Source organism: Schistocerca serialis, chromosome 2 (assembly GCF_023864345.2).
Source record: "Schistocerca serialis cubense isolate TAMUIC-IGC-003099 chromosome 2, iqSchSeri2.2, whole genome shotgun sequence".
Taxonomy (NCBI): Eukaryota; Metazoa; Arthropoda; class Insecta; order Orthoptera; family Acrididae; genus Schistocerca; species Schistocerca serialis.
Genome location: NC_064639.1, coordinates 442311862 through 442339574, shown reverse-complemented (window position 1 = coordinate 442339574; position 27713 = coordinate 442311862). Strand labels below are relative to the sequence as shown.

At 37.2% G+C, this 27713-nt stretch overlaps 1 protein-coding gene across 1 annotated transcript in view; it reads left to right on the top strand.

The window, feature by feature from the left end:
• The window catches only part of LOC126456045 (anoctamin-4-like), a 204925-nt gene that overhangs the window by 162235 nt on the left and 14977 nt on the right, over positions 1-27713 (top strand). Inside the window, exons 17-18 of the mRNA XM_050091800.1 lie at positions 14766-14971; positions 20077-20182. Of these exons, the coding sequence (XP_049947757.1) occupies positions 14766-14971; positions 20077-20182 (312 nt within the window). The remainder of the gene's footprint in view (positions 1-14765; positions 14972-20076; positions 20183-27713) is intronic.

Sequence of the window (27713 nt, the reverse complement as noted above, 5' to 3'; positions counted from 1 at the left end):
TAATTCATATCTTGAGCAACAATAACAGAAATGGGGTGGGGCAAGGATTTCATTATGTTTTTCTTTTTTTTCGAATAATGCTAGAAACATTTCAAATTACTGATATCTGAAATGTCATTGTGGTCATACATCCAACAGTCTTCAAGAACATAAAAAAAGGAAAATCAAATAATGACAGAGTATCGATATACACAATGTTTTGCTAGTAATGTCTACATATGAGCCACTGGAACAGTAGTAACTACAGCATGAGTGGCATATTTATAAATCTAGAAAGGATACTTAAATTTCTAGTTTCCACATATTTTTAAAAATTTATCTCTTGTGGAAAATGTAAGAATATCATTATCATATGCTGCTCATCACACTACTAAGTCATGTGCCGTAAATCTTCAGGTTTTTCTTTGTATAATAGCTGTGAAACTCCATGACTATGGGGTGGTACAATAAAAGAGTTCAAAAAAGGAAGTCCGGTAAACAGCCTCACCACTGCAGACGCAGAATACCAACTCATCAAGTCTTCGCAGCCCGAAATCTGACTATTAGACAGTGGGCTGTAGATTGTTCAGCAAGGGATTAAACACAGGAAAGATTATCTAGTCATCTTACACCAAGACCATGATGGGGACTTAGATATGAGAACATAACACTTGGAAATATCATTTTCTGTAACATGACAAGACTATAGACAGAAAGCTCAACAGCCTGGGAGTGATGCAACTGTCCTCTCAGCACTTCCATGAGACTGCACCATATACTGAACGCTCAGGATCTCTAGACTGGACTGAAAATTGGTCACCTGCTATAGAAGTGGGCTATGCACAATAATACTCAACACTGGAAGAAACTGTTTTTGCAAAACAGATTCAAAACTATGGAAAAACTGTATTTGTTAATTAACAGACACATTAATGCCATCACTTTACAACAGATACCTCCTACCTAAGGTGTACTTAATTGAGAGAGTATTGTTCAGTTAGGATTTGTAGATATTGTTTTCCTGTCATATGCATAATGTTGAGATCTATATGCTCTTCTCACATTGCATAAACAAGTACATCTTCTTGACATCTCAGTAATATGACTATCTGTTTACAATGGTACTGAGCTATGTCACCAAAGCTGACCTCCAAGAGAAACACACACAGGTGTACATCAAAAAATTGGTTTCCTAAGCCAGGTGTAGTTTTATATGAATCTGTTCCGATTTTTTCTAATTATCGAAAGTTGTAGGGTCATTACATCATTCACACTCATGTAAGCCTCTCCCATGTAGCAGGGAAACTGTTTTTCCTAACATTATTAAGATTGTCTGTTCATTATGATTCTATTAAAATATTTTTTTGTGCAAAAACATTCTGTCTTTTGATAAAGGATTTGCAGATTTAAAACATGGTGGTGATCTTTTGAACTTTGCCATGTCTTTCTTTTGCTAGTCTTGTATTCTGAAATTCCATTTTTCAAATGAAAAGTTGAAATGGAAAACATTCTATGTACGATTTTCTCACTTAATGTGTTTTCAATGCTGTTGTGTCCTTGATAATCTGTTGCATGTCTGTAGCCTTGATCCATGTGCCAAACCAAGGAGAAAGTCTTCCTTACATGTGATCATAGGTGGCTTATTTACAGTGAATGTGCAGGAAAAAAATTGGCATTTGTTGATGGATAATGTCCTCTCTGCTGTTTTAAAAGTACAAAAAAATCATAATTTTTAAACTGCAAATAATTTTAATGTTTAGAAATTGTTACAAAAGAAGACATGTACCTGTTTACACTTTACAGTTAATGTTCAAAATGCTTTCCATCTTGTAAGCACAGTCATGCCTCATTTTATATTTGACAGTAGCAGATTTAAGTCCGATGTGGCCTCAGGCACAACAAAAATTAAGGGTTCTCTCCTCCCCCCCCCCCCCAAAAGCATAATAATAGAACACATCACCTCCATATTTTAAATCTGCAAATTCTTTATCAAAGACATCATCCCGGTGTTCACCTCAGTAGCTTTAGGGGAACTACTGCAGGCCCTAATCTGAAAGGCCTGATGGAAAATGAACCTCACTCACTTTTTTCCTCCTTTACGGCCCTGCCATTTCTCTCACCTTAATTTGCCTTACTGGTTCAGCTTTTACAAAAATACTCATTTACTGACTAAACTGAAAGGAAAAAATGCTTCATAATCCCAACTGAAATATGGTAACTATGTAAAGATGCTTCTAGGTAGAAATTTAAACTTTTATCCTTCTCATCTGGTTTAAAACAACAGTATGTTTTTGTATGGCTTCTGCTTGCATTTCTGGATAAACGTTAGTCTGCAATATTCTATGCTTTGCATTTGTATAAAGCTCTGATAGGACATCTTTTTAAGACTATTAGCTCCCTCTATACAACTTCTGTGAATTTTTCATGCTGATACCTAGACCATCATTCATGCCACTCCTCTGTTCATCAACAGGAATGTCTGGTCCAGTGTAATGAATTTGCAAACCAAATTGTTGATGACTAGGGGACACACTGTCATACTGAAAATTCACAGTATTTATTCCACTGGTACAAGTGTACAGTTAATTGTAATGCATAACATGCTGAGTAGTATTGTATTTCTTATTAAGGTATGGGTGAAATTTGAGCCTAATTAGATAGGGACTTAATTGAGAAGTTTACATTTCAAATACATTTGTACTAACTGAGAATATACTTGGATAGTGAAAATGGAAAACATACTAAGTTCCTCTTTTGCATAAAACACGTTTTCAGTGCTGTTGTGTTCTCAGTACACTATTGCTTGTGACAAGACTTCATGCAGGTGCTAAACCATGGAGAAAGTCTCTCGAACATACATTAGTAGATGGTGTATGGTCTTTGTACCAAGCTGTGCTTCCCTATGGAGTTTCAAAATTCAATAGATATGAGAAGGGGTTTTTTATGACTACAGTTCTACTAGTTAAAAACCTAATGCTATAATTCAGCAATGTAGGAAAAGACAGATTACTTCTTACCATAAAGAAGAAATGTCAAGTTCCAGATAGTCACAATTAAAAGGCACTTACACAAAAATTTATGTAAGTGTTTTTTAATTGTACCTGTCTCCAACATATCGTATTTTCTTTACAGTAAGTAGCAATCTTTCTTTTCCTACATTGTTGATATTCCTACCTGTAGTTTCCATTGTTTGATAATGCTGTATTTCTGTACTTGTATTCCTTCATTTTAGTGACATTTGGAACAAAACTCTCTTCATGCTATTTTGTTGAAAATGGACATTTTTTAGACTGTGGCTGTGCACAAAATAAAGATGATTCTTGCAAAGAAGGAAACAGCTACCAGCCACTATAAATAACACTATTTATTTATGTAAATAGTGCCATTACTGGTTTCAAACTGACATGTTCATTTTCAAATGACTGTTCATGTTTATGTTACTTTTGTAGCTCTTCATATTAGTTGTTGTATAAAAAAAACAGCCAATATTCGAAGAATAGAAATGGAAAATGCTCTGTTTATCAAATCTGATATTTTTCAGAAGAACAGAAAAAAAAGAAGCAAATGCACATTCGTGCCACTGCCGCCATGATGTACATTCAGAGTTTAGAGTGGAATTTCAATATTAAAGTAGTTTTTCATCACTAATCATCAACATAATGTAGTAAGTAACAAAATCAGTAAGAGACAAAGACTGTACAATAAATGTCTTGCTTGTTGCCAATGGTATAATGCATAGAGTGGTGGGGAGAGGGGGTTCGAGGTGGGTGAGAAGATAGAGAACACTAAAAAATCTATACACTGGAAGAATAGAAATGGAAAATGCTCTGTTTATCAAATCTGATGTTGCTTCTTTTTTTCATTCTTCTGAAAAATATCAGATTTGATAAACAGAGAATTTTCCAGTCCCTTAGACTGTTCAGAGACATCACTAAACCCACCCAAAGATGTAAACAACCATGCATGAGCAGCACCTATTAGACATAGGGGGTCTGACAGCCAATCAGTTCCAATCATTTCACCAGGAAGGAGGTACATGGCTCAAGTACCATGCATTGATTTTCAATACTGCGGTTTGATTGCATCCGCATTGATACATAGTACCAGGAAGGGCTCTCAACAAGGGAAGTGTCCGGGCATCTCAGAGTGAATGAAAGCAATGTTCTTTGGACATAGAGGAGATACAGAGAGACAGCAACCATCAATGACATGCCTCCCTCAGGCCACCCAAGGGCTACTACTGCAGTGGATGACCACTACCTATGGATTATGGCTTGGAGGAACCCTGACAGCAATGCCACTATGTTGAATAATGCTCTTTGTGCAGCCACAGGACATTGTGTTATGGCTCCAACAGTGTGCAATAGTCTGCATGATGCACAAGTTCACTCCGAATGTCCATGGTGAGGTCCATCTTTGCAACCACGACACCATGCAGCACAGTACAGATGGGCCCAACAACATGCAAAATGGACTGCTCAGAATTGGCATCACGTTCTCTTCACCGGTGAGTGTTGCATATGTCTTCAACCAGACAATCATCAGGGACGTGTTTGGAGGCAACGCAGTCTGGCTGAACACCTTAGACACACTACCCAGCAAGTGCATCAAGGTAGAGGTTCCCTGATGCTTTGGGGTGGCATTATTTGGGGCCAACGTACACCACTGGTGGTCATGGAAGCTGCCGTGACGGCTGTACGATACATGAATGCCCTCCTCCGACTGATAGTACAACCATATCGGCAGCATATTGCCGAGGCATCATCTTAATGAACAATAATTCGTGCCCCCATCATGCACATCTTGTAAATGACTTCCTTCAGGATAATGACATTGCTCGACTAGAGTGGCCAGCACTTTCTCCAGACATTTATCCTATCAAACATTCCTGGGACATATATGGCTGTTTATGGATGGCGTGACCCACCAACCACTCTGAGGGATCTATGCCGCATTGCTGTTGAGGAGTGGGGCAATCTGGACCAACAGTGCCTTGATGAACTTGTGGATAGTATGCCACAATGAATACAGGCATTCATCAATGCAAGAGGATGTGCTAGTGGGTATTAGAGGTACTGGTGTGTACAGCAATCTGGAGCAGCACCTCTGAAGTTCTTGCTGTATGGTGGTACAACATACAATGTGTGGTTTTCATGAGCAATAAAAAGGGCAGAAATGATGTTTATGTTGATCTCTATTCCAATTTCCTGTACAGATTCCAGAACCCTCAGAACTCAGGTGACGCAAAACTTTTTTTGATCTATGTATTTTCTGTGGTTTGCCAATATCACTTCAGATAAATTCCAAAGTAATACTTTTGACAAGAGTACAACCTATTTCCTTTCCTATCCTTCTCCCAATGCAAACTTGTGCTCCATTTCAAATGAACTAGCCACTGATGTAACACTGAAAATTACTCTTCCTTCATTCTCATTTTCAACATTGATTATTCTTCTTTGTGTTTCTGTTACACATCTTAAAATTATTGTTTTGATTGCAAATTTTCTTTAAATTACTATATCACTTGTCTCTCTCCACAGTCTTAGTTGTCACTAAGCCCTTGTCTGATTTCAATTTATGATTGCATTTCTAATGTCATCATTCCAACATGTCATTTCTTTCATTTTCTTATAACATGCAGTCATCTACATAATTTCTTGCCTCATTTACGGTATTCCATTCTTTACTTATAGATTTCACTTCCTCGTTTGGTGACAATCTACTCAATTGTCCCTGAGTTCTTCACATGCAGTAAAGAAATTCACCAAGTTTTTATTTACATTATTCCTTTTGTTTGCAGTTTATAAGGTATTTTCAATGACACATGCAAATAACAGCCTGTGATTTATTTATTTATTTATTCATCCGTGGAACAATAAATATTGTATGGATGTCATCAGTTTACAACACATGAGCACACATTTACATTTACAATGAAACAGGTTTCTCATATTTTGTGTAGTTTTTATAACTAGTCATACACACATTTATAATTACATAATATTTTGGTGATAATGTCATATGTTGCTAATAATCTACATCTATGTTTAATATTCTTTTACAGTATAACAACTTTTACTTACTAAAAAGGTTTTAAGCTTTTGTCTAATTTCTTGTGGTAATTTGTTATACAGTTTTATCCCATTATAAAATAAATTTTTTTGTGTCTTTGCCTTCTTCTTTCTATCTAGATGGAGGAGGTGACAAGCTCTTGTTTCATGGTCATGTATTAGGTTGTTTGTGTTGTACATGTTGAGATTTTTCTTAATGAACATTATGTTCTGAAAGATATACTCACAAGAAACAGTTAGAATGCCTAGCTTTCTAAATAATTCTAGACAGTGGGCCCTGTTGTTGCTGTTTGTTATTATCTTTATGGCTCTTTTTTGTACTTTGAACACAGTTTGTATGTTACTAGCACTTGTTCCCCAAAACATGATCCCATAGCTGAGGACTGAGTGTAGATATCCGTAATATGTTATTTTAAGACAGGTATTATTGCATACCGGTGCAAGGATTCTAAGAGCATAGCATGCTGTGGATAATTTCTTTGCCAAAATGTTGACGTGGTTTGTCCATTTCAGTTGGCTGTCTACATTCATCCCCAAGAATTTGGTACTTGTTACACATTCTAATTCATTATTATTAACTTTTATTCTAGTGGCATTGTGTTTTTTGTTCAATTGGAAGTTAATATAGTTAGTTTTCTTTACATTTAGGGTTACTTTATTTTTTAATGACCAGTTGTGGACATCATTGAGAGCCTCGTTTGCTCTTTCTGACAGTTGTGTTGGATTTTCACCTGTTATTACTATGTTGCTGTCATCAGCAAAAAGTATTTTTTCTCCATGTCTGATACTTTGTGGGAAGTCGTTAATGTATATAAGAAACAATATTGGGCCTAATACACTTCCCTGTGGGACGCCTATATTCACATTTTCTGGGTCAGACAGGTGTTTTATAAGGGAATTGTTTGAAACTTGTGATATCTCAACTCGTTGAACTCTGTTTTCCAAGTATGATTTGAACCACTTCTTTGTCACACCTCTTATTCCTATTTGCCCTAACTTATGAAGTAAGATTTTGTGGTCAACTGTATCTAAGGCCTTGGACAAGTCTAAAAAGATACCACTTACATTTTCACCTTTGTCCAGTGCTTCTAAAATTACTTTAGTGAACTGTGCTATAGCAGATTGTGTGCCTTTTCTGGGCCTGAAACCAAATTGGTCATTGAAAAGAAGATTATATTTATTCAGGTAATTCAGCAGTCTCTTTTTGACTAGTATTTCTATTATTTTAGAAATGATAGACAGTATAGAGATTGGCCTGTAGTTCTCTACATTTTCCACATCTCTGTTTTTAAGGATAGGTATAACTTTTGCTTGTTTTAGGTACTCCGGAAAGTGTCCAGATTCGAAAGATTCATTAATTATGTCTGTTAATGGGCCCTTTATGGAGTCTATACAATCTTTAATTACGCAGACTGGGATTTCATCAAGTCCTACTGAAGTTTTATTTTTTAGTTGGTGTACTACTAGTGCCACTTCCCTATCTATAGTTGGCAAGAGCACCATTGAGTTTGTTGGCTGGTTCTGAGTAGGTAAATCATACATATCTGGAAATTTCTGCTGTAATTTTTTTGCAATACTACTGAAATATGAGTTTACAAAATCAGCTAATTTTTTAGGGTTACCTACTGGTACATCTTTGTTTTTAATATGTGAATTGAGGTCCTTTTTAGCAGAGTTAGATGTTTCCTGTTTGACGATGTTCCAGGGTGCTTTGCTCTTGTTTTCAGCTTCAAGTAATATTTTGTTGTTTGAAAGTTTTTTTGCGGCTAGCAACACCTTTCTGTATATTTTCCTGTACTTTTTGTAGAATTGCAGAACTTCTGGGTTAGATTGATTATTTTTTATGGAGTTGAGATATCTAAGAGTTTCTGGGGATTTTTTGATACCTGTAGTCACCTATTGATTTCTCTTTGTAGTTTTAATTTGATAAAGAGTTTTGGGAAACATCTCTTCAAATCTGAGTTTAAAAATTGACATGAACTTGATAAATTTCTGATTTGCATTGGTTTCTGCAAAGACTTCCCTCCAATCTTCATATTCTAACTGGGATTTAAACTGATACAGGGCTGATTTGGAAAACATTCTTTTATATGTACCAAGTTTAGGAGGAGTTTCAACATGAATGTTAGTTTTTAAGATCTGGCAGAGGTGGTCTGATAGGCCCAGGTTTTGGACTTCAATATGACATTTATTACTATCAATATCTGTAGATACATGATCTATAGATGAGGAGGATTCTTTCATTATTCTAGTTGGACAATTAACAAGGGAGGATATTCCATAACAGCTTAGAATATTCACATATATGTTGCTAGCCTTATCAGGCTTCATCATATTAATCTTTAAGTCACCACAGATAATTACATTTGCTTTTGGTCCAGAAACCTTGTCTAAGCTTTGATTCAGTTTTGAGAAGAATATATCAATGTCTCCACTGGGAGAGCGGTACACACAAAATATGACTAATTTTTTTGCTATGCCAGGTCCTATTATTTCAACAGCGGAAAGTTCGAAATGTTTGTCCTCACCTAGATCTAAAAGATCATATCTAACTTTAAATGACATACCTTTTTTTTACATAGATATATGAACCTCCACCATTCATTGAGATTCTGCTATAGTAACATGCAAGGTCAAATGAGGCTAATGCAATGTGTTCAATTTCCTTCCCTTTGCACCAGTGTTCAGTGATACACAAAATTTGGCTATCAAAATTTTCCAATTCTACTTCTAGCTGTTGTGCTTTGTTCTTTATGGCTTGAATGTTTTGGTGAAACACTGTTAGGCATTTGTTTTCACTTATCTTGGTGGCACCTTTCCCTTTAGACCTGATGCTAAAAAATCCTTTAGATGAGCTGGTGGCATGGTTATTCTTCTGTTGATGACAGAGGAGGTGAGTCTGTTGCCAGTTAGACTTCTAAGTTGGTGTATCTGAAGGTATCTGCCTTATGTTAGTCTTTTAACTGAGGCCGGGTACCAAAAATCCTTGTTGTAGATTCCTCTGCTTGCAAGCATTTATCTCTTTCCCTGTTATGTGCTGTTGTTCACTGCTTTGCCCCAGCAAAAATCCTGGCTTCTCAAGGGTGGCTGTCTTCTTCTGGTGTGATGACTACTCCTATTACCACTGCTGCTGCTGTGTGCTGTTGCAGTGAATGCCAGTGATTCTGGTTGCTTGGTTATTGATGTTGGAACTACTGCTTTTGATGTTGCTGTGACTGCTAATGATTCTGGTTGGTTGGTTTTTGATGCTGTAACTATTGCTTCTGTTGTTAGTTCTGCTGCTGCTAATGTTGGTTCAGTAGTAGGTTCCTCTGTTGTTACTGTTTTTTGGATGGTCCATTTATGTGCTGCTCCTGTTTTTGCTGGTGTTTCTGCTATTGGAGATTTATACCATCCCAGTTAAGTGGCTGTCACTTTGTAGTTGCATTTAATTGCTTCCCTTATTAAGTTTCCTAACCTGGCCTTTCCATTTCTGTTAAGGTGAAGCCCATGTTTCGTAAAATATTCTCTGTCAAGTGTGCTTGAGTCAATTAATTTCACATTGCTGAATAGCCTACAACTACTTTTAAGTTTTGCATTAATTCTGTGAATGTCCTTATTCACACATGACCATTCAGGTAAATCATGCCTGTGGGTAAAGTTCACCAGTAAAATGTTTGTATTTGACAGTACTAGCAAAAGACTCAAGAGCTGTTTATACATTTTCATAGCACTGCCACCAAGGTGTTGACTGAGGATTCCTGTAATACAGCAGAGAAGGATAAGAAACAGGAAAAAGAAAGTGAACTGAGAAGAAGGGAAATACACTCTAATTACAAAACCAGAAGTAACAAAAAGCGTATTGTTTAAAAATATCAATTAATGTACAGCTAACATTCAAATTCCATTGTACTTTTACCAGTTAACAGCCATAATTAATAGATCAGAAGTGAAAACTGAACCAAAATGAAGTTATTCAATGCAAATGAAAATGGAAGATGAATAAGGCATGTAGGATGCAATGGTAAATTAGGGTGGGTAAGAAAGATTAGAAAAATATGGTGAAATATATCCAAATAAAGGAAGAACAAACCTAATTACTTCAAACATAGTAAAAGAAAAGCATAATAAAAAGAAGGAATTTAAAAAGGAGGCAGATACACATAGAGAGATGGAGTTGAGTGAAAGTAAATATAGAAATCAAACAGAGTTTAAAGGTACGTTTTGGAAGAGCAATGGAACTAAGGGATAACAAGTAAATTGCATCAAAATGAGAATTAACTTGAGAATGCCATAGATTACAAGGAAACAGACTGACTGTTAAATTATCGTCTTCAAGGGGTGAATTTCCATTATTGTCAATAAACATATTAAAAATAGGCTTTTAAAACTGTAAGTTCCTTTCTCAGGGAGGAAAGGAAGATAGGTTTAGGAGGAGAAGCAGATCACATGATAGAGACACACCTGTTTTGAGAACAAGTGGAAAATGAAACCAAAATGCTTAATGGAGCTGTCAGTTCCCATGTCCAGTGTATGGGAGTATTGTTACTTGGACATGACATCCAAGAGGCTGAATGGTGAAACAACTACTGTAATCAAACCTCTGCTTGTTGTGTTTCATCAGTTTCATCAACACATCCGTAGCACTGATAACAACTTAAGATGCTAGGAGGTAAACTGATATTTGGACTTTTTTGAACTCATGAGTACTCTTATTAACCTGGTGAAGAACTTACCAGTGATTGCAAGTATGTGATACACTATGTGATCAAAAGTATCCAGACACCCCCAAAAAAGTATGTTTTTTATATTAGGTGCATTGTGCTGCCACCTACGGCCAGGTACTCCATATCAGCAACCTCATTAGTCATTAGACATCATGAGAGAGTAGAACTGGGAGCTCCACGGAACTCACGGACTTCAAATGTGGTCAGGTGATTGGGTGTCCCTTGTGTCATACATCTGAACACGAGATTTCCACACTCCTAAACATTCCTAGGTCCACTGTTACCAATATGATAGTGAAGTGGAAACGTGAAGGAACATGTACAGCACAAAAGTGTACAGGCTGACCTTGTCTGTTGAGTGACAGAGACTGCCGACAGTTGAAGAGGGTCATAATGTGTATTAGGCAGACATCTATCCAGACCATCACACAGGAATTCCAAACTGCATTAGGATCCACTGCAAGTACTATGACAGCAGCCAGGAGGTGAAAAAACTTGGATTTTATAGTCGAGCGGCTGCTCATAAGCCACACATTACACTGGTAAATGCCAAAAAATGCCTCGCTTGGTGTAAGGGGCATAAACATTCGATGACTGAACAGTGGAAAAACGTTATGTGTAGTGACAAATCATGGTACACAATGTGGTGATCCAGTGGCATGGTGTGGGTATGGCGAATGCCCAGTGAATGTCATCTGCCAGTGACCGTAATGACAACAGTACAATTCGGAAGCGGTGGTGTTATGGTGTGCTCATGTTTTTCATGAAGGGGCTTGCACCCCTTGTTTTTATGTGTGACACTATCACAGCACAGGCCTACATTAATGTTTGAAGTACTTTCTTGTTTCCCAGTGTTGAAGAGCAATTTGGGGATGATGATTGCATCTTTCAACACGATTGGTCACCTGTTCATAATGCACAGCCTGTGGTGGAGTGGTTACACAACAATACCATCCCTGTAATGGACTGGCCTGCACAGAGTCCTGACCTGAATCCTATAGAACACCTCTGGGATGTTTTGGAACTGTGACTTCATACCAGGCCTCACTGACCCACATCAATACCTCTCCTCAGCACAGCACTCTGTGAAGAATGGGCTGCCATTGCCCAAGAAGCCTTCCAGCACCTGATTGTACATATGCCTGTGAGAGTGGAAGCTGTCATCAAGACTAAGGGTGGGCCAACACCATACTGAATTCCAGCATTACCGATGGATGGCACCACAAACTAGTCAGTATTTTCAGCCAGGTGTCCAGATATGTTTGATCACATAGTGTAGCTACAGCTTCCAGGTTATAAATGTTGGTACTGTAATCAGCAGAACATAGTGAAAAAGCATCAAATGCATCAAGAAATATGAGAAGAGAAACCATAGAGACAATTGAAAATGATGTTCCACATTTTTTAGAAGACTTTCCAAACAATTCTCTTGAAATACACAGATAAATATCATAAACTCAATGAACAATATAAAATATGAAAGACTAGAGTGCATCAGAAAATCAACACTTATCTGTACTAAAGATCAAAGTTGTTGTGAGAAACTTGGTAAACTGCAAAGTGGCATAACTATACTGGCAAATCTATACTGTCAAATGATACAAAACAGGAGAAAAAGATTTCACTAAAAAGAATTCCTGTGAAGGATTTCTAAATAAAGGACCAGACAAAAATTCACTGATGGGTTGTTGTTCGGCACAGATTAAGGCACAAGGATCAAATTAAAATGCCCAAAAAGTATTAAAAAGTAGAATTTCAGTTCCTGTGTTACATGTGACATTGTAGGTATGAACACAGAATGTTATATACTGAGAAAAGGGCAGGTTTCACTAGACTGAAGTGAAAAATGGCACAAAAGCTACAAAAGAGAAAATTTTCTGCATAATCTTTTTATAAAATACAAAATATGCTAACTCAGTTATTAAGAAGCAAGAGACAAGGGATAGCAACAGCTGTAAGACTGGTGTTGACACTGACCTGAAGGATGAAACAGTTATCAGTACCATACAGCCAAAAATATTGTTATGCAAAAGTATAGTGAAAAAGAAGTTCAATTTCCCAATTTAAAATCTGCTGTGTTATTATTCCTTGTTGAGAAAGTTTTATGTGTTTCTGAGCATTGTATGATGGAACTAGAAGGTGAATACCACAAACATACTGAGTACCTAAACAAGGCACTGAAAATTACGTCAACATGATGGTGTGGCTGTTTATAGTAACCATATCTTCAACATTTCAAAATTAAGGAAATTGACTTAAAAAATTACTCCCTCCCCCCCCCCCCCCCCCCCCACCCCCTCCTTCATTTGCTTTGGTGATGACTGCAGTGCATGATATCATGAATTCTGTGAGAGACCGAAAATTATTGGGGTCACTTTGATCCATGTCAGGCCATGCAGCCTAGTAGTAAAACACATGCCTGGAAACTTAAAGGCCACTGGATAAAATCCCAATTGAACTACAATATATTTTAGTGTTCCTTTACCCTAACCTTCCTCTCAAATGATGTAAAGGCTTACCAGGAATGACACATGGTTCAGACTCCACATCCAGCAGTAGGTTTCAACTATAGGTCCCCCTTTCCCCTGTGGGATTCTTGGGGTAGCTAGGGAAGTCCAGTTGAAAGATTTGCAGTAGACCATTGAGCCTCATGCAGTTATTATTATATCATGACTTGTGACTGTATAACCATCTCTCACAATTCGTGGAAACTGTCCAGAGCAACTATCTCCTTTGATGACATCCCAGATGTTCTCAATACAAACGATGTCAGATGATGGGATGGGCCACTTTAGCACTCCTCATGTCCTTTATGTGTTTCTCAAACCTTTCTGGCACATTTTGAGGATAATCAGGTGGTGCATTGTTTTGCTTAAGGTACTAGTCACCTATGGCATGCACATGACCATGTGTTAGGTTCTTTATGTTGTTCATCAGAGACACAATGGCAAGAAATCAGGTGCCTCATTTTGTCCCCTATGAAAATCCCTCATATACCATAACCACCTGCATGGATGTTGCACTGTTGCCAAACAGGGAGGAGTATCTTGTATTTTTCAGTGTAATCAAACCCTGCCATTTATGTGTGCCATCATTTGGTATGATCCATCAGTCCAAGCAACCTGTTCCCACATGTGGAGTGTCAAAGAGTGGTGTTCTTTTGTCTATACTAGTCTGTGTGCTCTGTGAAATGTGATGAGTCTCACTGGTTATTGTAGTCCAACACTGAATAACACACAGTTGCCCATGTCAGCTGACTATGGCAGCAGTGTATCTCCTGACTTGTAGACACACTACATCCTTGGCATGGAACCATATGAAAACTGTCTGCAGAATTTCAGAGATGATGGATTGTGTGCACTGAGAATCATATGATCTGTCTGTGATCAGATAAATTCATATAATTTGACCATCCAGGAATCATCTGCAATGGTGATGACCAATACAAAGCCTGACAATAATTTAATCAATTGACATGACAGACTATTCCACCCACAGTGGTCAGGAATGCTCTCTCTTAAGTGTAGCAGCTGCCTCTAATTCAAGCATGTATAGATAAATCATGCATATATTACTCATATTGCCATATACTGACGTATTAGAAGTTAAATTTCTTCTACTCAAGAAAATGAGTGGGTAAAAGTGTACCAAAAGCTGTAAGAAGTCTTACATGAGAGATAACACATAGTCAAAACAGGAATGAAGTTAAGAGAGAGAATTACAGATGCAAAATAGATAACAAAGTGCCAGTATAGTACCAGTACTGAATATAGATAATGCATCTTGCTTCACATAGTGAAAAAATCTAAAAAAAAAAAGTTTCAACCTTTTCGGTTTGTTCATGTAAACAAGAATTTGCTTGCAAAACTATTTTATCATGTATCATATTCATAAATACTACCCATGTTTTTCATCATATTCTGTAATTACAAAATAAATACAAATTATTCATAAAACAAAGTATTTAAGTATCATTTCTGTATATCTTTTATGTATTCTTATGTTTCAGTAATTCAGTATGGTTTTGTAACTCTTTTTGTGGCTGCATTTCCTTTGGCTCCTCTGTTTGCATTGCTAAACAACATTGGTGAGATTCGATTGGATGCATATAAAATGTTGACCCAAGCTCGACGTCCACTGGCAGAACGTGTAGAAGATATTGGAGCTTGGTATGGGATTCTTCAGGGGCTCACCTACACTGCTGTTGTTTCAAATGTAAGTGTTTCAGGCAACTTTATTACGTGAGTATTTAATGCTTTACATCTGAATTAGGTTTTTAAAGATGGATGTAGGTGTTGTTGTTGTTGTTGGCTTTAAGATACTGTATTCCAAATTCTTTTTAGAACCACTAAAACAGTTTCATTAATGAATTATAAGAGTAAAATAATAATAATTACAATATGAAATAGTAAAAATAAGTTTAAAGCACACAAAATGCATGAGTACACTAAGTCAGAATATACAAATATCAATCAGGTGGTATTTCTCAGAAAATTAAAATAAATTGATAATCTGTTTTGTTTGCCATCTTATGATTTTACAATGAAGGTTCATTGTCTTACAATAGTTCAAAATACATCTGACAATGACAACATTATCACCTAAAGTAGAAAGTAATTCTTCTGCAAAAACATTTGATGTCTCTCTCTGTCAGTGTACAAACCACATCTAGTTGAAATGTGGTGCTCTGTTAATAGTGTCACATTCTGGTGGTTCTTCGCAAAGTAAGTAGGAAACCATGAGCTAGAGTGAAATGTCATATGTATCATGAGTTAAAATAACCCCATTTCCTCTGAGGTAGTATATTGCTGTCAGTTGGTCACTAAATCAAAATTTCTAGTGTTTTCCTTCCAGCCAGTTTGCACAATTGTATACATCATGTTCATCAGTAACATCGCTAAATGCTTTGAAATATCATGTAATGCCATTGCTGTTTTGTGACAAGCTTGACTGACTTCTGCATCCACAATCTGGTTGCTGTGGGTGCTGGTGTACCCAATAGAATTACATTTTTGTGAACTGTTTGTAGAATAGAGAGTCCTACATAATTTTTTGTGGTGGTTAGATCTCCAAATGATCTGAATAGCACACCCATAACAAAGCTTGGACAAGATGACTGTTCTATAAAACAGGGGTGGAAGTCCACCCCTGTATCTTCCATTGAGACAGTTCAGAATGTTCATGGCCTTCAGTCTTGTTAGGGGTCACAGGTATGATTGCTAGGTGAATTTTATACTCAGTTTAACACAAAAGTTTTATGTACTTTCAAAACTCAATAATTCTGTCACTGAAACTGAGATGTTGTAATGACACTTTTCTCCAAGAAGCAAAGAGTTAAACTTCGCATGTTATTCTATGGGACAACATTCTATTGTGCAAACTGACTTTGGACTATGCTCCAACATTACAACGAAAGAAATATTTTTGAGAGAAAGAAATGTGGTAACAATGAAAGGCAACCACACAAGCTCTAGTTATGACAATTTCTTTCTAATGTTATACCTATACATAGAACTTTTCAATGTAGAATAATATCCCTACAAAGTTTTTCTTGCCCAGGAAAGCCTCTAAATAGCTAGTTCCAATTAAACCACATGATCTTCATTAACCATAGAATGGTATGTTCTGAACTGAGGGTAGCGTCTGTTGTGTCCCCAGTTGTCAAAAGGTGGTATAGAACATTACAGACATTCAATAAATGAGTAAAACATGATACATAGAGTAATAAAATTGTACATATCTTTTTATCCTGTGAGTTTACTTCAGCAGACTCTGTTCCATCAGATAACTGAATTGGCTTTTTTACAAACAGGTAGATCACTTGTTAACAGTTTCTATCATTTTCTCAAAAACATCATGCAAATACATAGTTGTGGTCTCACTGCAAGTCTTCTGAGATCTGGGACAGAGTTCAATGTGTAGTATCTTTAAAAGATGCATGGTGGATTACATTTACGTGCAGTGAATTGAAGTGAAGTTGGTGTCCTTTTGTGACTTCATAACACCCTACATAAAAAGAAGGCAAGATGTGGAGAGTGTGTGGTTCACTGGCAGCCTGTTTAAATGTAACTTCCCCCACGAAAATGTGAATGGTCTGCCACACGTGGTCGACAAAGAGACCATCAATATTTCAGGGTCACTTATGAGTTTCTGTAATGTGAGATTAGATACTGATATACCATATGTTCAAGGGTCTGTAGTATGCAGCTGGTAATGGAAACTCAGTTTCTTTTAGTTCTAGGAGAGAAATGAATAAGCTTCCAAAAGGTTCAAGAGTTAAGGTGTTAGTCCCTAATACTGATTCTGACTGAAATGGACAAGAGGTGTCTCCTTAGATTTATTATTCAGAATACAATACTGAGTGCCATAAGCTTGTGGCACCACATCTTTAGACACAAATGAAGATTCAATTTTCACATGCAATAGCAGCTGTTATATATCTCTTCATTGCTGGAACTGGATGGCAAATGTTGTCCTTCTTTCTGCGATAGATATGTACAGGGTGTGTATGCCCCGGGACAACCATGAGATCAAGGAGAAACCTGGGAATCTTTTCATCCAGGAGTAAACTGGGAAAAACTCAGGAATTTTTTAGTATTCATTGCTTTAGTTTTCAGTTTAATTTTTGTAATTTTGACTGGTAAGAACTGATACTCTAACAAAGAATTTTACTTTAGCCCACTCCTGCAGGATGATACTGCAGCAATAAAACATAAACAAGGGAAAGAAAACCAAAATAAACTTAAGTTGCAAAGGAAATGTGTTTAAGTTGCAAAGGAAATGTGCCATTTCCAACAACAAAACACAGTGCACACACAAGTGTATGCCAACACCAAAATGTGCCAAAGGCATTAGAGTGAAGATTATGCAATACCTCATAACAACAAACTGCTTCCGATGACCGCATCAGCATTGGTTTACATGAGGTTCATTTGAGCCATTGCCAGTGGGCTCGTGTGCATGCATGGTTGAGTCGCATATGAGCAGTATCTGCTCCCGCTTATTGTTACTTGAAGTAAGGCTATAAGCTGTAGCAGTAGTAGCAACAAGCAGCCAGACACTAGCCGGAAAATTTCTTCTGGTGAGTCCAAGCTGCCAGATTCGTGCATGTGCAGACCAGTCTAAGTTGCAGTGGAGAGGGCGGTAGTCTCCATGTTATAAACTCCATGTGATCTGTGTTGTGGTTTAGTGATTTTTCTGTTTCCTCTTCATTTACAACTCTCATGTCAAATGAAAGCAAAACGGATTTCTGTGGCTGAGAGGTATCAAGAGAACTATAATACATTCACATACTTAGGGAAGGCTAAAATATGTTATTGGTTTTAGTTTCCTGATTTTATTTCCAGGTTTTCGGCAGTCAAGCATTAATTACCCTGCAGAACACTGAAGCTTTTTTTTGTTGATTCACTAAAGGAATTTGGTTTTTATTAATCTTTCCCACAGAGGCAGTCAATTTATTTGAAACAAATTGTTTCATTCTACAGTACTGGCTAGTGCAAACTATTTGATAAATTACAAGTGCCCGTTTTTATCTCCTGGCACATATGGTGTTATGCCATATTAAGGAACCAAACATGAGATAATACAATACTGGTACTCCAAGAAAATTTGCAGCACAAAAACCACTCTGTTGTACAGTATGTCTTCGTAAAACAATTGACTGGTTCACAAATCAAGAAACATACTTTTCCACAACTTTAAATCTTAGTGAAATAATATTCAAGTAACTAACACAGGTTACACTTTGAGATATCAGCTCAAATTGCCCGTCCCAGCAGCCTCGCTGCTTCCCTATTTATATATTCTAAATAATGGCTGGTCACTTAGACCATTATTACTTAATGACAACATATTTTTAATCATATTTGCAATTAAAACTTCCGAAGCTAAGATGTTCTGATTACACAGAATAATACATCTAAAATTACAGAATTGAATAATATGTGAATTTTATAATGTAAAAATGTTTTTAAGTATGAAAATTCCATCTAAATATGAGTACAATAATGAACTTCACAAAATTAATTAATACACGCTAACTACACAACGACTCGCATTCCTAACAATAATTGAAGCTAAGAGGTGAAGGTGGCGCTTACGCCGAGAGAGTTACGTACAGTGGCATATACAGCCAGAATATAAAAATTACATTACAATATTAGTGAAGCCCACACACGGTATATATGTCAGAACTTTAAAATTGACAATAATGGCTCTTAAGACAATTATTCCAAGCAGGATCTTCCATCGTTTCACTACTAATGTTAGCAACTTTAAGAACTAAACTGTAACTAACTGCCACATTTGTATAAATATGTTTATGTGTGGCAGCATGGTGACCAGAAACACTTCCCTGTGATAAATTTTGTAAAATGAATATTTTTAACAATTACCATTGAAGTATGCAATTTTCATTAAAAAGAAATAGATATTTTAGTTCCCTACAACACTGGCAACTCTAGTGCTGAAACTTTTTCTTTTTATTCCCATTTCTTTAACAAAGACTAGTAAATTAAAAATTGTTTCCATTATCAACATTTTATTTCACCATTATATAAAATTCCATAAAGTCATTTTCTTTTTGTACACTAATTATTACTTGTTGTGGTGTTATGCATTGATTAGTGTAAGCTGGAAATTAAGACATGACCATACTTTTATGCTTATGAAGCAAATTATCATATATTGTAGTGTTCATTAATCAGCTATATCACAAAGTTCAATTAACGTGTGACTTCAAATTCATATTCTTGTCAGTACAAAAGACTAAGAATTTAGCATTTTCTGTTTCACATGTTGATTTACCCTGATGTATTATTTCTAATTGTGTGGTCAGGCCTTGTGTGTACAGAACTGCACATATTGTGTTGTGCATACAGACCTGCACATATTGTGCTGTACCTAAGTTTAGTGGAAGTCCATTTACTGATAAGAAGTTAGTAATTCAGCTGTTGGCAATAGGTCAGAAGTTAGTAATTCAGCTGTTGGCAATAGGTCAGAAGTCCATATTCTTGCTATCACACTGCAGTAGTTTTCAGCATACAGAGGCCAATGTAGTGGTTAACTGTATTCTATGCTGAGATAATTGTTTTTTATTCCATCTTGTAATCATATTCAGTAGGAGTGCTTTAATATTGGTGCATTTCATTTTAGTCAGCTGAGTAAAGAAGACTATATATTTTATATCTAAAGACTTTGAGGTGCATATATAAATAGTACTCATAATTGAGTATGTAAGCTGCTGTCACTGCTGAGCTTTTAGAAATTTTAATTTGTCACTAATTCAGTATAGCATTCATAATGCTTTAAATTTGTTTCAGGCATTTGTCATTGCATATACAAGTGACTTCATTCCACGTATGGTATACAAATTTGTCTATTCACCAGACAACACATTAACTGGTTACATTGACTTCTCACTTTCTGGTAAGTTAAAGGTCTTCCTCGTTCTCAAAATTAATATACTGAAATGTACTGCTGCCCCTTGTTCCAATAAAGAAGCAGCAATGTACTTACTTCATAGTAGTGACTCAAGTTAGATAAATATTTGTTACAATTAAACAATGCAAAGTCCAGGTAGAAATAAGAACAATATTATGAAAAGGGTAGATGGCACGCTGGGCTGCAGACACGCACAACAAAAAGACTGTAACACATTTAGCCTTCAGCCAAAGCCTTCTTCAGAAAAGAAAACACACCTACTCATTCATGCAAGCAAGCACAACCCATGAACACATGGCAGCTATCTCTGGCCCCTCCAGCCACAATGCCTGTGTGCAATGTGGCTGGAGCAGCCAGAGAAAGCAGTCATGTTCATGAGGTGTGGTTGCTTGCATGAATGAGTGTGTGTGTTTTCTTTCCTGAATGCTTTGGCCAAAAGCTAAATCTGTAACACATCAAAAAATAATTAATGTAATTTAATGAAATTTCAGAAATACATTTGTCTAGGTAGCATATTTAAATGATTGACATTGTAAGAACACAATAAGCCACTGCAAATGTGAAATGTTGGTATATGAACAAACAGTGTAACCATCAGAATATTGACTGCAAGCATGGAAATGTGCATGCATTATGTTCTACAGGTGCTAGATGTCAGTTTCTGGGATGGAGTTGTATGCCTGTTGCACTTGGTTAGCCAATAAAGGGAAGATTAATGCTGTCTGTTGGTGACACTGGAGTTGTCATCTGATGATGTCCCATATGTGCTTGATTGGAGACATATCTTGTGACTGAGCAGGCCAAGGAAATATGTCAACACTCTGTACATGTTGAGTTACAGCAGCAATAATTGGATGAGCATTATCCTGTAGGAATGCTGCTCATGAATGTCAGCACAACAGGTCGAATTACCAGACTGACACACAAATTTGTAGTCAGAATATCTTGAATAACCACTAGAGTGCTCCTGTTGTCATATGAAATTGTACTCCAGACCATAACTCCATGTGTATGTCCGCTGTGTCTAGCACACAGACTGGTTGGTTGCTGGCCCTCAGCTGGCCTCCTCTTAACCAACAAACAATCATCACTGGCTTCAAAGCAGAACCAGCTTTCGTCAGAAAACACAAGAGACCTTTACCCTGCCCTCCAGCAAGCTCACATGTGACACCACTAATGTCACAAATGACAGTGGTTTGGCATCAGTAGAATCCATATTACAGGGCATCTGGCTTGGAGCTGTCTTTCAAGTAACCAGTTTGTAACAGTCTGTTGTGTCACAGTGCTGCCAATTGCCTCTCAAATTCATGCTGAGATGCTGTATGGTGCACCAGAGCCATACACCAAACATGATGGTCTCCCCTCTCGGTAGTGCCATGTGGCTGCCCAAAGCCCTGTCTTCTTACGACCATATATTCTCATAACCACCACTGCAAGCAATCATGTACAGTGGCTACACTCCTGCCAAGTCTTTCTGCAATACTGCAGAAGGAACATCCATATTGTAAAGCCTTATTCAAACTCAGTGAGGTGTTGATAATGGCGTCTTTGTCATCTTAAAGGCATTCTTGATGAAAATCAACTCGTCACTCCCAATCTCAAAGGTAACTAATGCTCATGGCTGTTACATTCCTCATAGTGGTGCTACTAGCGTCATTCTTATTCGACTGGCATGAAACTTGAATAGATATCATCCTTCAGATGTAGAAACAGAAAAACACATATCCACACAATCATACAAGCACAACACACACATTCCATGCCACTGTCATCTCTGGTATTGAGGCCTGAAAGCAATGAGCAGTGATCCCAGCTATGGTGGATGGTGAAGGTGCAAAACTGGTATGGGCAAAGAGGGGAAGGGGTAGTAGTGTAGTGGTGGGGAAAGATGCCATAGTGGTACCTGTGGAACTGTGCTGGGATGTAGCCAGGACCAGGAAAGGGGGAGAGCAGAGAAGCAGAGATGGGGAAAGGACTATGTGGGCATGCTGGGAAGATAGCAGGTGTGTGTGAGGCTAGATTGAGAACAGGTAAGAAAACAGAGGCAGGTGGGGACTGGGACTTGTGAATACTGAGGACAGAGGTTCTGGGAAAGAAGGATAGAGTTTCTATCCCTTTCATATTCCACTGCTCCTCCAACTTGTGCAGTGTTCTTTTCCATACCTATTCCACCCCTGATCCCAATCCTTTGCCCCATTGCTCATATCCCTGTAATAGACCTAGATGCAGGTTCTGTCTCACCTAAGAGCCCACTGTCCCATCCCCACATCATCCCTGCACACTCCCTCAGGCAGTACTAAAGTATATTCCCACATCCTCACCCTGCTATCCATCCCCGTACTCACTCCATGCTTCTTCTGTACCTCTACTGCCCATCCCAGCTGAGATCACTGCTACAACGCTATAGATGTAAGAAATTTTTGTGTTGATCAATAAGCCTCAAGAGGCTTGTTGCATTGAACTCCATGTTAATACTTTGCCTATTTATGTGGATACTGCTTACAAAGCTCTCTCAGGGAAGCTTATTATATTCGTCAAGCAAGTAGAATCATTTTTAAGTCACCTGTTCTCAAAAACTAAAAAAGTAATCATGCTTGGTGACTTAAATGAAAATTTTCTTACTTGTAATAATGATAGAAAAGATTTTGAGAATGTAATGAGCTCTTTTAATCTGAGGGCAGTTCTTGACTTTCCCACAAGAGTGACATAGAACTATACAAGTCTGACTGACAATATCCTTGTAGGCAGTAACAGAATTGATAACATATGTGTAACACAAATCTTAAATGGGCTTTCTGACTATGAGAGGCAGCAGTTAAAAATGCATGATGTATGCCCTGCTAACAAGAGTAGTTTTTGTCAGTGGATCATATATATTAATCAACAGTGAGAATCTAGAAACCTTCAGCAGACATTTTCAGTAGTTAGAATGGGAGACATTATACACAGTTAAAAATGACAACGATAAATTTAACCTATTCCTGAATGAATTTGTTACCCTTTTTGAAGCTGTATTTCCTAAGAGAATTTCAAAGAGTACCAACTTGAGTGATTACAGGGAACAGTGGCTCACTAAGGGAATCAAAACATCCTGTAAAATAAAGAGAATGCTTTATATTTCTCTCAGAAATTCTAACAAACCTCAGGATAAGCAGCCCTACAGCTTATACTGTAGCATCCTGAAAAATGTATTTGAAAAATCCAAGAGCATGTTTATAAAATCTGGAACTGACAGCTCAAATAATAAAATAAAAACTATTTGGAATGTGGTCAAAAGGGAGACGGGAAAAATTTCAGAAGATACAGACAGTATCGAAGTGTGTCATAATGGAAGCATGGAAAATGAAGGTGGTATAGCATTGATTGACTGTTCCGTCAGTTCTTGGTAGTATGTTTTGTACATTATGAATGAAACACACATAGCACTGGTGTAATATTCTACAGTATTTATTTTTTGTTACATGAACTAGTTTTGTGCTGTGGCATCATCATCAGGTACAAAGATAAGTATGTGGTGCAGTGAAATTTTGTTGGATAAAAGATTTTAAACTGGTGCATGTGCAGAATACCTCCATTTCCAGAGATGAAAATGTTAATGTTAGAATAGGAATAAAATAAGCAAGGTTATCTCAGTGCAAATGTGATGTAAGATCATTTGACTAAAATAAAAATATGTGACACATTAACTAATGAACTGTTGACAAATTACAACAGTCATACACAGAACAAAACTGAACAATAAGCTTTGGTGACATATTCCAAAGAAGTGGCTGAACAAAATAATCTTGTCTTTAATGGATCATAAATCACAAACAGATAAGATATAATAGTGATATTAAGCAGGTGTGTGATGCAGCTGTGATTATACAATGTAATTTTTTTAACACAACAAGAGAAATTGTAGTAACTGAAATAAAGGAAATGGAGTAACATGGCCTGGATGGAAATGTGAGTAGCATTTGCAGTTGGAAGTGATGAGTAAGGGAACTGTGTCTGGTCATTCTGTACTAGGCCTGTGATGATGAACAGGTGTTTATTAGTTTCCATAATTTCAAGACAGTTCATCTTCCTTCCTTTGGAGATGTGACATAATACTGCATGTCTCACCTTGTAACTATGACCTTCTTTAAGCAGGTGGTCTGCAAAAGTAGAGTCTCCTTTTCTAAGTTTCCAGCTTCTGCCATGTTCCTTAAAGTGGGTATATATTGCACTGCCAGACTGATTTGTATAGAATTGGCCACAATTACAAGTAATTCTATATATTCCACTCTTTTCCTAAGCTGGAATGCTGTCTTTCCCATGGAGAAAAAAGTGTCCATCAGGGTTTTGCAAATAAAATTATGTTTTTACATTCCTGGATGTAAGCTTTCTGGCTACATCCATTGAGAATTTTCCTAAGTATGGAATTGTGCACCATTTATTGCATTCTTGAGTTGGTGGGTTAAGGGCTGGGAAAAAAAAGAGTACACCTGTTGTTCCTGCTTTTTTTGTGTTATAGAGTCTGCTATGGTAGGATGACAGCCATTGTTTAATGCTATTTGTTTGATGGCATTTAATTCCATTTGGAAGTTGGCTTCACTAATGGGGATGGATAATATGCGATGCATCATAGAATAAAAGGCAGCATGTGTACGGGTCACTGGCTGTTGAGAATTGGCTGATATTGCTATATTTGTGGTGATAGGTTTCCTATACATGTTGAAAGTATGAATACGATCAATGATCTGTATAGTTAGATCTAAATAATTTATGCAGTTACCCCCAAGCTACATTGTGAATTTTATACTGTTGTGTTTAGAATTTTGTTGTTTGAGGAATTTTTGAAGTTGTCTTGTAGTTCATGTTTATAAGCACAACACACCATCAACATACCTAAGCCTGTGTCCAACCTTGGAAGAGAGTCAATTATTTTCCAAAAACTGTGTTTCAAAATTGTCCATGAAGATTTCAGCAAGGACTAGACTGAGGGAGGATTCCATACCTAGACCAACCAGCTGATGGAAAATCCAGGATGGAATTTAACAATATTATGAGAAGGAAAGTTGCTGCTCACCATATAGCAGAGATGCTGAGACACAGATAGGCACAACAAAGAGATTTTCACACTTAAAGCTTTCAGCCAGTGGTCTTTGTCAACAATAGACATACATTCACACACACGCACTCATGCAAATGCAACTCACACACATGACTGCAGTATCAGGCAACTGAAACCACACTGGGAACAGCAGCACCAGTGCATGATGGTAGTGGCGACTGGCTGGGGGAAAGAAGGAGGCTGAGGTGGACAGGGGGAGCACTAGTAGGGAGGGGATGGCGAGCAATGAAGTGTTGCAGGTTGGGTGGCAGACTGGGGAGAGGTGGGGAGGAGGGGGGGGGGGGGGGGGAAGTAGTGGAAAAGGAGAGAAATAGAAATAAATAAAAAAATAAAATAAAAAGACTGGGTATGGTGGTGGTGTGACAGCTCTGTAGTGCTGGAATGGAAGCAGGGAAGAGGCTGGATGGGTGAGGACAGCAACTAACGAAGATTATCTTATCCGTTTGTAATTTATGATCTATTACAGACAAGATTATTTTGTCCAGCCACATCTTTGGTATATGTCACCAAAGCTTATTGTTCAATTATGTTCTTCTATGTACAACTGTGGTAATTTGTCTATAGTTCATTAGTTAATGTGTCACATATTTTATTTTAGTTAAATCATCTTACATTGCACTTACTCTGAAATAACCTCACTTGTTTTATTCCTATTCTAACATTAACATTTTCATCTCTGGGAATGGAAGTACTCTGTACAAGTACCAGTTTAAAATCTGTGATCCAACAAAATTTCACTGAACCACATACTAACTCCGTACCTGATGATGGCGTGACAGCCAAAAACCAGTTTGTGTAACAAATAATAAATATTGTAGTATATTACACCATCTTGTATGAGTTTTATTCATACTGAAGCTGATGTAGTTGCCAATATGGTCAGAAACCATTTTTTGACAGTGATGGATCAAACTGGATGTAAAGGATCTATACTTGAAGCCATGAACCTTCTTCAAAAAGCAGTGCAGAACAAAATTATTCAGAGGCTTGTACCTTATATTACAACTGATGAGATTGAGGAAGTAATATGCCAAATGAAAAATAAAAATTCCAGTGGAATGGATAATATATCAATGAAAGTACTGAAGCACTGCTTCAAATTTATTCTTGGAGTTCTCCATCACATATTTAATGAGCATATAAATCAAGGTACTGTGCTCAATAGACTCAAATATGCAATTGGTAAGCTGCTATTCAAAAAAAGCTGAGGTTTCCAACTACCAGCCAGTTTCATTGCTAACAAGTCTCTCTAAAATTCTAGAGAAACTAATGTTAAAGAGAAACATAGATCATCTTAATAAACATAAAATCCTTAATATAAATTGGTTTGGATTCCAAAATGGTATTTCAACTGAACATGCCATTTTCCCATTTTTCACCCATCTTCTTGAATCTATAAGCAATACAATGTCACCAGTTGGAATCTTTTGTGATCTGTCTAAAGTATTTAACTGTGTAGATCACAAAATTCTACTTATGAAGGCTGAACACTATGGCTTCTATGGTAAAGTCAGGGTGTGGCTCAAATCGTATCTAGATGACAGAAGGTAGAAGGTAATATTGAGTAATTCTGCAATGGCACCCACCTGCTCTGACTGAGGCACAGTATGGAAAAGTACCAAACTGGTGTCTAGAGAACTCTGTGACCACTATATGCAAAGAAACTTTATACTGGTTCACTTCTAATGGTCTGTCTCTCAATGTTAACAAGACTCAATCCATTCAGTTTCAAAGGGCAGACAAAAGCTAGAAAATATTGAAATAAAATGTCATTACAAAGAAATGTTGAGATTAGAGCCTTCCAAATTCCTGGGATTACACATTGACAACACCACCCTATGTAAAATACTGAGTTTAGCAGTGTTTATCATTCACTCAATTTCATCTGTTCATCACTTGGAAACAGTCAAAGGTACACACTTTGGATATTTCCATTCACTTATGATACATGTAATCATGTTCTGGGGAAACCAGTCATAAGCAAATAGTCTATATCACACAGAAGAGGGTCATCAGTTATGAGTAGAGTAACCTCTAGGTGCTCTCGCAGAAACTTATTCAAACAAATGGGGATATCCCCATGCCATGCCAATACATTTTTTCACTAATGTGCTTTGTGAACAACAATCAGACAATGTACAGGACAAACAGTGAATATAATAGTCATGGTACAGGAAGTAAACATGAGCTTCACAAAGACATAAAAAAATCTCAGCATGGTTCAGAATGGAGTATATTATTCAAGCAAGAAAGTACACAATAAACTTTCAGTTCACTTAAAACTTCCGGGCTGATAGGCCGTGGTCAAAGTATAAAACTGTCTCCTGACGTTTCGTCTCCGACTGCGGGAGACATCCTCGGAGGTAAAACGGCAAACTGCGAAGAGAACTTGAGGAAGCGCTGATTATATAAGCAGTA